Source organism: Geotrypetes seraphini, chromosome 7 (genome assembly GCF_902459505.1).
Source record: "Geotrypetes seraphini chromosome 7, aGeoSer1.1, whole genome shotgun sequence".
NCBI classification, from domain to species: domain Eukaryota; kingdom Metazoa; phylum Chordata; class Amphibia; order Gymnophiona; family Dermophiidae; genus Geotrypetes; species Geotrypetes seraphini.
This window is the reverse complement of record NC_047090.1, coordinates 28,237,338-28,254,687: the sequence shown is the minus strand read 5'-3', so window position 1 is coordinate 28,254,687 and position 17,350 is coordinate 28,237,338. Positions and strand designations below refer to the sequence as shown.

Sequence of the window (17,350 nt, the reverse complement as noted above, 5' to 3'; positions counted from 1 at the left end):
ATCAGTTGTCTAGATGCTTTATGAACAAGTGTGTTTTTAGACGTTTCCTAAATTCCTCATAAGTAGTAGGCGAAAGCAATTGTTCTAGGTCTTTTACCCCATGATGCTGCTTGGTGTGAGAGAAGGTGTTCATGGTGTTTTTTCAGTTTACAACCTCTCACTGGGGGGGGGAAACGAAATTGGAATGTGAGCTTCTGCGGGAACAGGAAAATTTGCATCCTGTTTACTGCAGGAATGGGAACAAGACCCTTTACTGCTCCACGTGTTCTCTGGATAAATAATAATAAGTTTATTCTTTTATACCGCCATAACCAAAAGTTCTAGGCCAGGGGTGTCCAACCTTTTGGTTTCACAGGGCCGCATTGGCCGAAAAAAATGTTTCTGGGGCCTGGTAAACGCTGCAGCAAGACAGAGGAGGGAGCTGGCAAGACGGTAAACACCCGGGGGCAGCAGAGGAAAACACTGCCTCACCCTCGACTTGGGCCGCACAAAATACTTCAAGGGGCCGCAGGTTGGACACCCCTGTTCTAGGCGGTTTACACTAAAAAGAGCTGGCCAATCAGTGAAATACAATAATACAGTAAAAAAATACAAATATTTGTAAAATAGAATTTCAATAATAAAACTCTCATTAAGTAATAAACTTATCAAACAAAGTGGTCTTAATTAATTTCCGAAAACAGCAATAGGATAACATAGCTTGCTGAATTTACCTAACCAAGATTGTTGCCTACCAGCTTGAAATGCTAGGGTCCTATCTAAGAAGGTCTTATATCTACACCCATTAATTTTTGGATAAGCAAATAAGTAGAAGTTTCTAGTTTCTCTTGATGGTCTATGCAACACTAAATGAGGGAAAAGGTAAGCTGGAGACAATCCCAATATCAGCTTAAAGCAGATACAGGAAAATTTGAATAATACTCTTGCCTCCAAAGGCAGCCAATGAAGTAAACAATAATATGGTTGTTCTTTTTTAAACCAAAAATCAATTGAACAGCTGTATTTCAAGTTTATTTAAAATTTCTTATACCGCCCAATCAAGCCTTCTAGGCGGTGTACAAAAACGCTAAAACAAAGTACTAAATAAAATAAATTTTAAACAAACAGAATTTTTTTGGGTGCTCCTAAATAGATGATGTTACAATAGTCTAAAATAGATAAAACTAATGCCTGCACCAATAGTCTGAACGATAAAGGATCAAAATATTTTTTTATGGTTCTTAATTTCTACAATGTGAAAAAGTATTTTTGTACCACTAAGTTCGTGTCTTCTGCTAGTGTTAAATGTCGTTCTAGTGTGACTCCCAGAATTTTGATAGATTTAATAATTGGGTAGTCATGGTCATTAAGATGAAGGAATGAGTTTGTTATTTTGTCATTGGGACTAGCCAAGAAAAGTTTGGTCTTCTCTATATTGAGTTTCAGTTTGAAATTAATTGTCCACTGAGTCATAGTAGAAGATATCTGGTTTAAAATTTCAGAGGTAAAATTATTTAGAGGGATTAAAATAGAAATGTCATCTGCGTATATATAAAATTTTACATTTAAACTCTGTAATAAATGTCCTAAAGGGGAAATGTAGATGTTGAATAAGGTAGGTGATAGCAGAGAACCTTGGGGCACACCGGATGGGTTGCTCCATGAATGAAAATAGTCACCGTCACAAATCACTCGATAAGATCTTTTCTTCCAAAAACCTTGAAACCAGTTCCAGGCCCTTCCTGAAAGTCCTATTGTGTCTAAACAACTCAAGAATATTTCATGATCTACTAGAGCCTTTGTAGATCTAAAAGAGAACCCCCCCCCCCATAATCCTAAGAGAAAAGCAAAATAGCACATTAATTACCTCATTATCATCTATTATATATGTGTGCAAGATAACTACATGTTATATTTCTCGTGGAATTTATAATTCATGAGCTTTGAGACTAGAATAAAATCATTTCAGAGAACTGAGGAAAGGCAATTTACTAATCCAGGTTGATCAACAACTATCTCTGTCCTTCAGAAAGGCATAGCTTCTGTTTGCAGAATATGCTGCAAGGGTTATAGGTGATCTTTACTCAATGTGTTTGTTTTAAGAGGTTTTTGCTGAAAATAAGGTCTGTCTCTTTATTCTTGTGCAGTAATATGAGTTCTGATTTGATTAATAGCTTTTTTTTTTTTTTAAATTCTTTATTCATTTTTAAACTTTCATCAAGTGTACAAAAATTCATAATAAACACAATTAATTTGAGCACTTGAACATCTTATCATTATAACTTATAAGTACAAATGTAACCCTCTCCCCACCTTCCCTCAAAGCCCCTTAATCATTATAAGATCATATACTTGAAACCCTCCCCCCACCCCCTACTAAATGGTATATAATTAATAAAAAAAATGGCATTCAATCATGACAAAAAAATGTTAATGGCTCCCATATTTTAATAAAATTTTTATAATTTCCATTCTGTACCACTAATGATCTTTCCATTCTATATATGTGACATACTGAGTTCCACCAAAAATTAAAATTAAGTTAAAAAATGTATGCTGCTGTCCAAGAAGAAATGAAAATAATCTTATCCTCTAGTTTTGAATTCTTTTAAAGATCAGTACTCTAGAACAGGAGTTCCCAACCCTGTCCTGGAGGACCACCAGCCAGTCAGGTTTTCAGGATAGCCCTAATGAACATGCATGAAAGAGATTTGCATGTAGTGAAGATGATAAAAATGCAGATCTGCCCCATGCATATTCATTAGGGCTACCCCAAAAACCCGACTGGCTAGTGATTCTCCAGGACAGGGTTGGGGATCATTGCTCTAAAACAGCAAATAGTTTTGAGTTCTTTGTTTCTTTTGGATTCAGTAATTTTCTTCTGTTCCTTTGGGCTTATATGTCTCAGTCAAAACTAGCTCCACAAGACATGAGCCTTGATTGTGGCCAGGGTGTGGGGGGCCAGGCAGCAGCAGACAAGAGGGTATGTCAGCAGGAGGAGGGAGCATTTCCCTTTGCTGCTCTCCCTGCTAGTCAATAAGCTGAGCCAGTAAAACTCGGGGAGACCTGCAGCTCAGTTGATCAGGGAGAGCAGCTTTGACAGAAGGGAGGAGCTGTGCTTAGCGATTGCTCTTCTGAGTAAGCACTAGGCACAGTTCTTCCTTCTTTTTACCGGCGATTCTCTGCACAAATAGCATGCATATAATTTGCATACTGTTATGCTAAGAATCACCTGTAAAATAAAAAAAAAATACTCTCACTACTGCCACTACGGTACATCGACTCACCAGATTTTACCAGTGAGTTTTGAGAATCTGACTCCTAATCTCTTTTTTTCTGTAGTATGCATGTTCACAGCATTTTCTCCACATTTCATAAAGCATTCTGTGGAGGCTAACTGTTATAAGCTACTCTTTGCTTGTTAAGTAATAAGCTATGGAATTTATGTAAAGAAACTTATGTAATTTATTTGTTTTTTTCAGACTTAAGCAACCACGAGCCCGTGATATGTTAAAAGCTGGAATAGTAGTTGCTCTCGGCAGTGATTTTAATCCAAATGCATATTGTTACTCAATGGTAAGCAGGCTTGCTTAGAAAATGTATGTTACGAGGGGCGTGGCTTGGACGCGAATGCTGACGGTCGGGTGAAGGAGAAGCTCCGTAAAAATAAGCTTATTTTGCAGAGTTTGCTACAAAAAAAAATGATTTCCCATGATCTTCATGATGAAATAGATTAAAATCTACCTCCTTAGCTGAAACGGAGAGACGTTTTGAAGACGAAATCAAAAATAAAAGTGCCGTTTTTCCTATCCTGAAAGGGGAGGTGTGAAAAGCAGAAGATTAACGAAATTTGAAACTGCTGGTGAGCTACCTAGCAACAAAATCTTCTTTATAAATAATATATGAGGAGGTTTGTGCCTGTCATACTATAGAGATAGGCTGTTTTAAAGTGGCTCTCTCTGCCGGTGATGAAACAAAGTATGCTGTGAAACCTACTTGGCAACGGTTTTTTTTTTTTTTTTTTTTTGAACTGTTTCCTTGCTGCCAAAAGGAATTGCGAATGACTAATGTAAACATAGATGTAATATAATGTCAATCTCCTCTACTGAAATTGAAAAGATCCCGATATAGAGGATTGTTAGATTTTTCTTTCTCTTCGGCGCTTGGGCTGAAGAAAAAGGACAGAATAAAGGATAAACGGTTTTTTTTTTGACCTGAAGAAAGGTAATATCAAGGTAGTTGAGAGGCGCTGAAAACTGAAAACTGATGGAGACATATGCTTCAAGAATACTAAAGTAAAGAAAAGGATATACTAGACGGAATACTGCTCTCCTCAGTAAGGGCTGCAATTGGGCTTATAAGAGGAGAGCCAGAAAAAAGGAATACCGAGTTTTCAGCGCTGATGCAAAGTGTCAAAAATAAAAAGTGACTAACAGATTTAATAAAATAAATCTGTAAAAAGATTGACCAGCAGTATCTAAAATCTAAAATTCTAAGGAAAAGAAAGACTGTTAATTTGAATGTTATTGCCTTCATAGAGGCAAAGATAAGGCTTGAAGGAAGAGAAACATAGAGAAGGACTACCGACATTTTTTTTTTTTTTTTTTTTACTCACAGTAATAGAACTTAAGACAAATAACTGACAGTTGCTCTAAGAATACTGAAATAAAAGTTTTGAGCCTGTTCTAAATATAAGATTGAGACAGATAATTAAAAAAAAGAGAAAGGAAGAAAAAAGGAAAAAAGGCTGAAAGAAAAAAAAAAATATTTTAAAAGATAGAAACAAATCCTGAAAGAAAATTACTCATCAATTTTTTATAAATTGAAATAGCAAAATAGAAAAAACATAAATTGAAGACTCAAAAGAAAAGAGACAAGCGACAAAATATTGAAACTGATACAAAGAGACAGGGAAAATAGGCTGAGATAAAGAGAAGAGAAGAATAACAGAAGATGACATCTAAAAAACAAAACAAATGTGATTCAGAAGCAAGTGGATCCGGTATTGGTAGCAGCAATAAAAGATCAAAACCAGAGCCAAATAACACACCCTCAAAAGTTCCGTTACCATCGGATGAAAGACCCGACGTCTTAGAAGAATTGAGACAAATTAAAGAAATAGTATTAGACAGCAATAAAAAACTAAAAAAAGCAATTGAAGATGCTGCAATTCTCACCAAAAGAGTGGATATAGTTGAAAATAGAATAAATGACCTAGAAAACAATACAGAACAACTGAATACAGACATGAGAAAATCTAAAATAATATGGAAAGAAGTTGAAGAAATTAAAAAAGACTTGGAAGACAGCCGAAATCGAGAAAGAAGAAATAATTTAAGGATCATCGGGATTCCGGAAGGGGTAGAAAAAAATGACCCTATAACATTCCTGGAACAATTTCTACCTAAAATACTACCTTTAAAATTCAAAGCTGCATTAGAAATAGAAAGAGCACACAGAATACCAACACAGAATAAAAACCTTCAATCAAGACCAAGAACTTTAATATTTAAACTTTTGAGACACCAACAAGCAGTAGAAATCTGCCAACTCGCAAAAGAAAACAAAAACCTCAAATGTCAGGACGCAAGAATCCACATTGTCCCTGACTTTGCAAAAGAAACTGCATCAAGAAGAAAACAATTCCTAGACATGAGACCCCAACTACGAGCTCTAGGGGCAAGATATGGCCTTCTTTATCCAGCAGTAATGAAAATCACCATAGCCAACAAAACTCAAAACTTTTCAGATCCTACAAAACTTCAGGATTTCCTCGATCAATATGAACAGCCAATGACCTCTTAAACAAGAACTTAATATCGAATACTGCATTTGTATTTATATTTATATTTATATTTAAACTAATAAAACATAAAGATTAGATATGGAATACAAATGTAGAATTCGATACAGAAACAGAACTTTCAACACCAACTGAAAAGAATGGGAAGAATATGGAACTATGTTTTGAACTGCAAGAACATTCTAAACAAAGAAACTGGAAAAAAAAAAAAGTTTGTCACATGTTGTCATATGTAATAATCTCCTTAAAGAATAGGGAAAGAATATAATTCATACATAATATTTAAAAATGAAAACATTTCTTGTTACTACTTAGAATTCACTGTTAGTAAACATTTACTTTATTATACAATACAAACCAAAACAAAATAATAAACTCAAAAAATAAATTATACATTGGGAATTTATAATAGAATGAAATAAATTAAAACATTTCTAAAAGGGGAAATAAATTTAAAAAGATAAAATAAATAATAATGGTAGTAAATATAGTTATATATTGTAATAGCTTATAGGAGTTATATACACCTAACCTCAATATGCGTATCCAAGTGGTCATATTAAAAAGGGGAGGGAAGGGAGGGAAGGGAGGGAAGGAAAGGGGGGAAAATAATGGAGAATGGGATAAAGAAGAAAAAGGATATATTCTAAAATATTTTAAGTACTGGGAAAAACAAAATTTAAGGAAAATAATTCATATAATTTTAAGAAAATTATATCAAAAATACATAAATGGATCTTAAAATAATATCCTTAAACGTTAATGGTCTAAATCATATGATAAAAAAGAAAAAAACACTATTATTTTTAAAAAGGCAAGATGCGGATTTATGCTTTATACAAGAGACCCACCTCTCAAATATTGAATCTAGTAAACTACAAGGAGGTTGGGTCAAACATTGTTTTTTCTCACCAGCTACAAAGAAAAAAGCAGGTGTTGCTATTCTGGTAAATAAAAAATGTACTGCTACATTCAAATTAAAGACAGCAGATATTAATGGAAGATGGATAATTGTGGAAATGAATATGGGAAATACTACCATGACGTTATTAAATATATACGCCCCTAATTCGAACCAAAATGAATTTTTTAAAACTCTTCAACAATTGATTTTACCACTGGCTACTTCAAATCTAATAGTAGCGGGGGATTTCAATGCTGTTATGGATCCTATATTGGATAAAAACCCAAGTAGATATATGAAATCAATGGGCCTAGATAATTTAATACAAACTTGTGATTTAATAGATATTTGGCGTATACTTCATTTTGATGGACGGGAATTTTCATTCTGTTCTCATGTTCACAATTCTTTTTCAAGAATAGATTATATATTTATATCAAAACATCTAGCACATCAAGTAACAAAAGCTGCCATTGATCCAATCATTTTATCTGATCATGGTGGGGTATGGATTGAAATTAAGATCACAGATCAAAACACAAATAGACCAATATGGAAGTTTGATAATGCATTGCTTGCTGATCCAATATTCTGTGAAAATTTTCTAACAAAAATGAAAGAATTTTTTCAAATAAATGATAAAGATGAGATCTCTAAAGAAATATTATGGGATGCATTTAAAGCATCAATAAGAGGACAAATTATTTCTTATTCGGCATATCTTAATAAACAAAATAAAAAACAATATACTAACTTAGAAAAAGAAATAAAAAATTTAGAATTAAAACTTATAGAAAAATGGGATTATTCTACACAACAAGAACTGTTAAAACTTAAAGGTAAATACAATGAAATATCATCAAAAATGATAAGAAAAGATTTATTTTCTCAGCAGGCACTGTATTATGGAAACTCAAATAAGTCGGGAAGAATACTAGCAAATTACCTAAAAGTGAAAAAAAAGAAAACAAAAATAATTGCTATAAAAGATGAAAAAGGTGATACACTAACAAAAATAGAACCAATCTTAAAACAATTCCTAAAATTTTATAAATCTCTTTATTCTTCCGAGACTTATTTAAATAAAGAAAAAGAAGGTTTAGAATTCTTGAAACTATTAAAGGGTCCAAAAATTCCTGAACATATAAAGCGAAGTTTAGAAGAACAAATATCACTAAAAGAATTAGGAACAGCTTTGAAATCCCTTAGAGTTGGATCCGCTCCAGGTGGTGATGGTTATACAGTAGAATTTTATAAAACATTTCAAAATTTTTTATTACCCTATTTATTAAATCTTTTTCAATATCAACTAAATCAAGGTTGTACTAAAGGCACTATGGCAGAATCATTAACAATAGTTTTACCAAAGCCAAATAAAGATCCCACTTTGGTATCAAACTACAGACCAATTTCTTTAATAAATGTAGATGGAAAATTATTAGCAAAAATACTTGCGTTAAGATTGGCTAAAGCTCTTCCCCATATTATAAGTATGTCTCAAACAGGATTTGTTGCTCAAAGACATTCATCTCATAATACTAGATTAGCTTTCCATATGTTATACCTAACAAAGAAAATGAATGAGCCAACTTTTGCTGTTTCTTTAGATGCAGAAAAGGCTTTTGATAGAATAGAATGGACATTTATGTATCAGACATTGGATTGGTTTGGAATAGGTCCTGGATTCACACAAATGATACAAACACTATATAACTCCCCTTCTGCTAGATTATACATTAATAATACGTTTTCAGAAAAATTTAATCTACAAAGAGGAGTTAGACAAGGATGTCCTTTGTCTCCTTTATTGTTTGATATTGTTTTAGAACCCTTAATATTAGCAATCCAACAAGTAAAGGAGATACAAGGTATACCTCATTCGGATAAAGAATATAAAATATCAGCTTATGCTGATGATTTATTATTATATTTGAGGAACCCAAAATCTACCATTCCACATTTACTTGAACTGATTGAAAAATTTGGAAAATTTTCAGGATATAAGATAAACTGGAACAAATCAGAAGTACTTCCATTAAATATACATTGTACAAAAGGTTTATTTAAATCATTCTCTTTTGTTTGGAAAGAGAATGCAATTAAATATCTTGGAATTTGGATTACAAAAAATTTAGATGACACAATGAAAATTAATGAAAAAAATTTATTACAAAAAGTAACAGAGATGTGTGAGCAATGGAACCCTTTACACTTATCTTGGTGGGGAAGAATACAAACTGTTAAAATGATGATATTACCCGTAGTCTGTTACCAAATGGGAATGATACCAGTTTTCTTCCAAAATTCTTTTTATAAAAAATTAAATAAAATATTGACAAAATTTATTTGGCTTGGGAAAAATCCCAGAATTGCTTTAGTGTCATTACAAAGATCAATTGCGGAGGGAGGGGTAAATTTTCCCAACTTTTATAGGTATCATCAAGCCTATATCTTACGTCATGGTATGTATTGGATCCTCCCAGAACCCACTATAAATATACCAGATTGGTTTTGGCTAGAATGGAGACTTATGTTTCCATTACGTCTTAGTCATGTAGTTAGTATCACGATGCCAAGGCTATACAAAGAACATAAAATATTCATGGATACATGGAAAACTTTAAGATACATAAGTAATCTAACTCCTATTCCAATTAGTAAATCAACAACTCAAACAATTTGGTTAAACCCCAAGATCAAAATAGGCGGTTTCAAAATAATCTGGAAAAACTGGATGACAGCAGGTATTCGTATTTTAGACGACATAATAAAAAATGGTAAAATGCTGGAATTTTCACAATTGCAACATAAATTTGATCTTAATAAAACACAATATTTTAGATGGTTGCAATTGAAGCAATCCATTCAAGTAGGGTTCCCTGAATGGAAAAATCTTACTAATTATCACAGCTTGGAATTCTTGTGTTTCCAGATAAACGCAATAGGACATGAAGCTGCACAGTGGTATAAATTAATATCCGGATATATAAATAAAAAACCAAAAAATGGTCTTAGAGACATTTGGAGCATTGAGATAAAGCATCAAATTAATGCATCTCAATGGCCACGACTTTGGTCTTGGAGATTAAAATGTACGGTATCAGCATCTATGAGACAAACTTGGTTTTTTCTTTTACATAGAGCTTTATGGACCCCTACACGTTTACATAGAATTGATAGCTCTAAATCTAATAGATGCTGGCACTGTCATGTTGAAATTGGGACATTAGATCATCTTTTATTCTTCTGTCCATTCATCTTAACATTCTGGAAATCAATTTGGCCTCAAATTAATAGGATGTTAGAAAACCCAATAGCCTTGACATATGATACTATATTATTTGGAACAACAATGAGAACAAAAAGTCAAATATCATCAAGTAATAACAAACTTTTATTTATTTTAACTGGAATAGCAATACAACAAATCACATTTAATTGGAAAAGACATGACAGGTTAAATTACACTTTCTGGTGGAATTCTGTTTGTCACATATATAAAATGGAGCTTACCATAGCAACACAAAAAGGATATATTAATAAATTTCAAAAGATATGGAGACCATTAACAGATTTTTGTAATGAATGATTAACTTTTCCCAAGATAGAAATTTGATTAGAAGGGAATGGGGTGGGACTTTATTTTTGGTTTTTACACACTATATTAATGTTGAATGAATTTACAATAAAGATGTTTTTAAATATTATTGATTGAATGGGAGGGAGGGAGGGGGGATTAACACATTTAAAAGAAATTATATAAATTTAGATCTACTGCATAATATTATAAATTTTGTATAAAATTAATTTTCTAAAAAATGTTAAACTTGATAATAATAAGTGTGTTTATCAAGTGTATATGTTTAAGATTCTAATATGTATATTTAAAACACTTGTTGTAACAAAAGAAAATGAATAAAGATTATAAACCTAAAAAAAGAAAATGTATGTTACCACAAACCTAAATAGTTAAGTGTTTGGTTTTTTTAAATATTGTATTTGAATAACTTTTTATTCCAGAGAAAGTCATAGTTTAATGTTGTCTACTAGAAGTAAAGAAAAAATTAGGATTTACCTGATAATTTTCTTTACTTTTGGATCAAAAGTCGGATTGGCAAAATGAACATTTTCAAAACTGCAAGATGTCTGTCTTTCCCCCCCCCCCCCCCCAAAAAAAAAATGGCTTGTCCTGGGATAAAGCACAATTACTTACTTTATCCAAGGACAGCAGGCAGATATTCTCACAACCTTTCCACCTCCCCTAGTAGCTGCTTAGCTCTTGTGCTGAACTGATGGTTTCGTGAGCTGACGTCAGGTGGGAAGACATTGGCATATTCATGGTACTGGCAGTCTCGAGATTTTGAAAAGATTTAAAGTGACAATACACTTTGTGCACTGTCCGTACCAAGTTCTGTGGATGATGTAATCCACATATGAGAATATCTGCCTGCTATCCTTGGATAACACCTGTTAAGGTAAGTAACTGTGCTATTTCTCCTTTATGGTGATTTTATTATAAGCACAGCTTTAAGCCAAATTTACTTGTACCTATCAGTCACTGATTTATGTGATTAGCAATTTTGTGACTGTTTAATTTCTCTCCTAGCCAATGGTAATGCATTTGGCTTGCACTAACATGAAAATGTCAATGAATGAGGCATTGGCAGCAGCCACTATCAATGCAGCTTATTCTCTTGGAAAATCCCAGAGTCATGGCTCTCTCGAGGTTGGCAAACAAGGCAATGTCATCATTATCAATTCATCAAGGTATGTATTAAATGTGCATTTTATTCCAAACATTTTTAAGAACTGGTTTGTTCAGATTTTGAGATGCCTTTGCAATTTTTTCACTAGGAACAGCCCTGATAACAATTTGTTTTTCAAATCCAGGAGGTGTCTGTGCATTTATTAATGTTAGCGGTTGCATATATTTTGGCTATACAGTAAGGCCTCCGTATCCACGGGCAGTAGGTTCCAAGGCCTATTGCGGTTCCGTGAAACCGCAGATAATAGCAAACACTATTGTAACATGCATTAGGCTTCCATTATCTGTGATTTACCGTGTTCCAAGCGCTGAGTTCTCCCCCACACTCTTCTCCTACCATGCCCACATTCCCCCCTTCTTCCTCAAATCTTCACTTGCAGTGAGCAGCATGTCCTGCCTGCTGCTCGTGCCAGCCTGAGTTACCTTCCTCTGATGTCACTTCTTGGTCCTGTGATCCGGATGTGACATCAAAAGGAAGGGGCTATAAAAGTTGCTTACCTATAACGGTAGTTGTTCTTAGACAGGGTGACACCACTGGAACAGACCTGTTACCTTATTTGTAGGTGGAGGAGGTAAGTTGGTGCCTCACAAGAACATCTACATAACTGCTTGGCCAAAGGCTGAATCATTTTGAGACGCCACATTGATACAATAATGTCTAGTGAAGGTATAAGTAAACGTCCATGTCACCACAGTACGTATTTCCTGAGGCAATGCATGCTGTAGATGTGCCTGTGTCATGGCCATTGATCTTAACACATGGGCTGTAATATGTAGGATAGTGGTAGGCAAAGCAGGCTTTGAATTTGAAAAACAGAATTTTATAATTTTCACAATCCAGATGGAAAGAGTTCCTTTAGTCACTGGCTTTAGATATGCTAGAGAGCAGTAAGAGAGAAACAACTGTGATGGACATGCTTGGATGTTCATATGACTCAAATAGATTGAGAGAGCTCTAGTACAGTCCAAGGTATGCAATTTCTGCTATTTGTTGAATGTGGAGGAGGGAAAAAGGTAGGTACGGTGATAGTCTGATTTAGATGGAAACGGAGCCCCACCTTTGGCAAGAATTTTGGATATGTATGCAAGAGAACTTTATCATGCATGATTTGGCTATATGGTTTATAGTAGACCAGTGCTTGAATTTCTCCAGTTCTTCTAACAGAAGTAATAGTGATGAGAAAAATAAGTTTTCCATATTAAATATTTTAACTCTGCCTCTTCCATTGGTTCAAATGGTAGACTAGTTAGAGCAAGTAAGACAAGGTTAAGGTACCATGCTGGTAATGGTGGTTTGATTTGCAATAGTTCTCTAAAATATCTCTTAATTATTGTCAATACTATCATCAAAAATAGAGATAGCTGCCAAATGGGTACAAATTGAATTATAGGCAAGATCAAGTGATGAAAGATGTGTTAGATATTGAAGTACTTGAGATATGGTGGGTGTTATAGGAGAGACATGATGAGTCCCACACCAAACATTAAATCTTTTCCAATTAGAAGTGTAAGAACGCTTTGTGGACTCAGCTGTGGATGCCATAAGGATGTGGAGTACTTTGGTATAAATATTTTTGTAGAAGATATTGAAGCCAAAGAAGCCATGCTACTAAATTGAGAGACTTGAGGTTGGGATGAAGAAGATGACAATCAGCCTTATCGGGGATTTTGGCAGAAAGTATGGGGGTTGTTGAGCCCTATTGAAAGTACTGGGAACCATGCCTGTCTGGGCCAATAAGGAGCAATGACAATGAGATGCTTTTTGTAAAGTCTTGTTGATAAGTGGAATTGGAGGGTATGCATGTAGAAGATTGGTGCTCCATTGTGTCTGGCTTGTCCCTGAAATTCCCAGACAGATAAACTCATTAAACCCGTAGCCATTAATGTTATGTGTGGCGCAGCAGTTAGAGCTACAGTTTCAGCACCCTGAGGCTGTGGGATCAAATCCCATGCTACTCCTTGTGATCCTGGGAAAGTCACTTAATTTCCCATTGCCCCAGATACATTAGACAGAGTGTGAGCCCATCAGGACAGATAGAAAAAATGCTTGAGTACCTGAATGTAAACCACTTAAGCTATAAGTGGTATATAAATACTAGAAATAAATAAATAGTTCCTTGAACAAACTTATTTAATATAAATGTAAAATAAAGAAATAAACTCACAGTTCAGTTGTTCACAAGGGTTTTCTTCTACAGCCAGGAGTGTGTATCACAAATTCTCTTTGCAGAATAGCAATGTGCTTCAAACCTAGTTGACTAAGCTGTATTTAGGCTAGCAAATTTAAAGGCGTAATTAGATAGGGAACAATACCCTTCTAGTGCCATGTGCTAGCTAACAAGGGAGTCTACTTTCTGCCCACAAGAGAAACAAGCAGGAGAAGGGGAGCGAATATCGGAGCACTGTGGGTGCTTACCTTAAAGAAATACACTCTGTTTACATATCTTAAAACAAGCATTCTGCTTTCATGAAAATGGAGGCAGATTACTCCCCACCTGGTATCTATAGATACCACTATTGCTACTCAAACAGGAAAGGTTACTGAAGCCACAACCCCCAGTGGATTGCACAGACTTTTAACTGTCGATAAGACTGCTGCGCGTGTATGTTTTTTCTTAGGTAGACACTTGAAACATGAAAATGTCTCTCTTTAGGTCCTAATGTAGACTAAGGCTGCTTTGAAGTGATGGGATGTATACTCTGAGATCTAGATCTTTTAAATCCTTGGCCCTGATCCTCTGCAGGAAATGCTTCCATTACTTCTGGACTATTAGAAGCAATTTTCTGAAGTCTGAAATTGGCCTCTGCCAACATTACTTGTGCTCTTTTAGCAGTTGCCTCCCTGGCTGTAGGCAAGAACTTCAAGCCGTCATCTACATAAGTCTTTATCAATGAAGCATCTGCCATCTGTGCCATACTTTCTCTTCTTCTAAGCCCATATGTTGCTACTGCAGTTGATGGACTATTGCCAAAGATATGAACTTTCATTCTGTATTCCACAGTCTCCTGATTGAGGTCATGAATCTCAAGTAGTTTCTATAGTCTGGATGCACTAAAAAGCAGTAGAACATTTGCTGGATGTCTGTTGTTATGGCAGTAGGTTTTTTCCTGAAGCGAATCGGGGCTACTAGTAAGCTGTTGATCATTCCAGGCCCAGAAAGCAGCACATGGTTGAGTGAGACTCCTTTAATTGAGCACTGGAGTCAAACACAATCCTGAGCTGACCTAGCTTTTATGAATGGTACACGCTAAAGATAGGTAAGTACCAGCATTCTTCATTATCTTTCAGCAGTGGAGCTAGTTCTACATGGTTATTATCCAGCATGTTCTACATGAATGTTATGAAGTGCTCTTAATATATTAGAAAGATCCAGAGTATCCATTTCAACTAAAACTTCCACTTGTGGCTGTTCCTCTTGTTTCTTAAAAGCAGGAAGATAATAATCCTTTACAATAGGTAGAACAAGTTTAGGAGCAACCACTGATATTTCCATTTCATATTTTCTGAACATTTCTCATGGTGAAACCATCACTTGTTTAGGAAAATTCAAAAATCTCAAATTTGTAGCTCTGGAAATATTCTCCATATTTTATACCTTATCTATAAGATTCAAGTTATCTTTAATTAAAGTTTCATTCACAGACTAATCAGTGGTAAGTTTCTTATTCATATCCTTCACTTTAGGAGACAAAAGCAAAATGTAGCAGACTTTTCAAATTTTCCTTCCAAGACTTGAACTCTCAGATTAAGAGCATTAGTTTATGGAATTAATACTTTTGCCATCTCTGGTAATAATAATAATAATAATAACAGTTTATATACCGCAATACCGTTAAGTTCTATGCGGTTTACAATAGATTAAGTGAGGTACAAATTGATTGAATTTAAGAGGGGAGAAGAGGAGAGTTAATAGGACCGGAAATGCGTTGTTGAGGAGAAAGAGATTAACAGGACATAGGAAACACTATGGAGGAGAAAGAAGATGAGTGCTTTCCAATTTGCATCTAAGGTTATTACAGAGGAGTGATTGTCTAAAGAAGAAGGAATTGGAACAGTTACCATTGAACCATAAGGACAGCCTTACTAGTTCAGTCCAATGGTCCATCAAACCCAGCAGCCCGTTCTCACGGTAGCCAATCCAGGCCAAAACCCAAATAGTAGCAACTTTCCATGCTACAAATCTAGGGCAAGCAGTGACTTCCCCCATGTCTTTCTCAATAACAAGACTATAGACTATTCCTCCAGGAAATTGTCCAAACCTTTCTTAAAACAAGCTATGCTATCCACTCTTACCACAACCTCTGGCAGTGCGTTCCAGAGTTTAACTATTTTCTGAGTGAAAATATTTCCTTCTATTGGTTTTAATAGTATTTCCCTGTAACTTCATGGAGTGTCCCCTATTCTTTGTAATTTCAATCCACTTGTACCCATTCTACTCCACTCAGGATTTTGTAGACATCAATCATATCTCCCCTCAGCCATCTCTTTTCCAAGCTGAAGAGCCCTAACCTTTTTAGTTGTTCCTCATACGAGATGAGTTCCATACCCTTTATCATCTTGGTCGCTCTTCTTTGAACCTTTTCCACTGCTGCTATATCTTTCTTGAGATAAGGAGGCCAGAATTGAACACAATATTCCAGGTGAGGTCGCACCATGGAGAGATACAGAGGCATTCTAACATTCTTAGTCTTGTTAACCATCCCTTTTTTTAAAAAGGAAATTTCATCAGTCTTGAGAAGCTTCAGGAATCTCTGCTCCAAATACCCCCCCTCCCCCCCACACACATACATACAGTCTCTGGTGTCAAAGATATCTGACTGCAGCACAGCTTCGGTTCTTGACCCTTGCAGGGAGCTGTCAGCTACTCCTGCTCTGCTGATATCGCCTCCCCCCAGCAAATTTGATACTTCTTCGGAAGAAAAAATGCTGGGTGAAGCAGAAACACTGCTGGTTGTTGAAGGCTGCATAAGAGGGTTTCGAGGATCTGGGCTTAATTAGATGTCAGGCCCAGGAGAAAAAACAGTAGTTCCTGCTTCCTGGCATCTCACAAGCAGGCTTTCAGCACCGGACACTGAAGGATCTGTTGCTTGCTGAACAAAAAGGTCTATCAGACCTATCACAGGAGTGCTCATGGTCTTGGAGAGATAGGCACAGGGCTTCCCCTTTTGTTTCACCATCATGGCAGGTAAGGAAAGAAGTCAGAGAGCAAACACTAGACCTCTGCCATCTTGACTCCAACCTATTGAGTCTATTTGCCAGTTTGAACTCCTTGACAATTGTAAATGGAAGGAACTTCCCTTGATTGTCTTCTTTATATTGCATGCCTATGGATGACCATTTTTCTTTGTCATATGGCAGCTTTGCTGTAAACCTTTTTTTATGCCACTGAAAATATCTAGATAGCTTATGCCTGGAAGATTCGGATCAGATTTGAGTGCTTCTAGTTCTTGGAAAAGGCCTCCTAAATCCAGTAGTTTGTCATTAACTTTGCTTGTGATTTTTGGAAAATTTATCTGTTCTCATCAATGCTTGCTGGATGGCTTCTGGGTTGCCATATTGCTGCTTGAGCCTTTCCCATATTTCTTGCAGGCCTCAGGCATCATCATGCTGAAATGCATCTTTCACTTTCTTTATCTTGTCTGATGATTCAGGTTCCAATCATCTTATCTTCAGGTTCCTTTCTTGCCATGGTATAAGCTTCATGATAGCTATGTCGTCTTTGATGTTGGCTTTCCAACCTCAGTACCTTTCTTGGGTGGTTGTTAATCTGGGTGATTCTCATGTTAATCAACTTTCTGCTTGCCATGTATATTGCTAGATCTTCTCACTCTAAGGTCTCTAGCATGCTGGCAGTACGTTTCTGTGGCTGACTACTTTGTGCCTGAAGTCGTGTGCAGA

General features: G+C 35.4%; 1 protein-coding gene across 1 annotated transcript in view; it reads left to right on the top strand.

Annotated features, from left to right (window-relative positions):
* The window catches only part of AMDHD1 (amidohydrolase domain containing 1), a 58,681-nt gene that overhangs the window by 35,069 nt on the left and 6,262 nt on the right, over nucleotides 1–17,350 (top strand). The window contains exons 7-8 of the mRNA XM_033951524.1: nucleotides 3,462–3,555; nucleotides 11,293–11,453. Of these exons, the coding sequence (XP_033807415.1) occupies nucleotides 3,462–3,555; nucleotides 11,293–11,453 (255 nt within the window). The remainder of the gene's footprint in view (nucleotides 1–3,461; nucleotides 3,556–11,292; nucleotides 11,454–17,350) is intronic.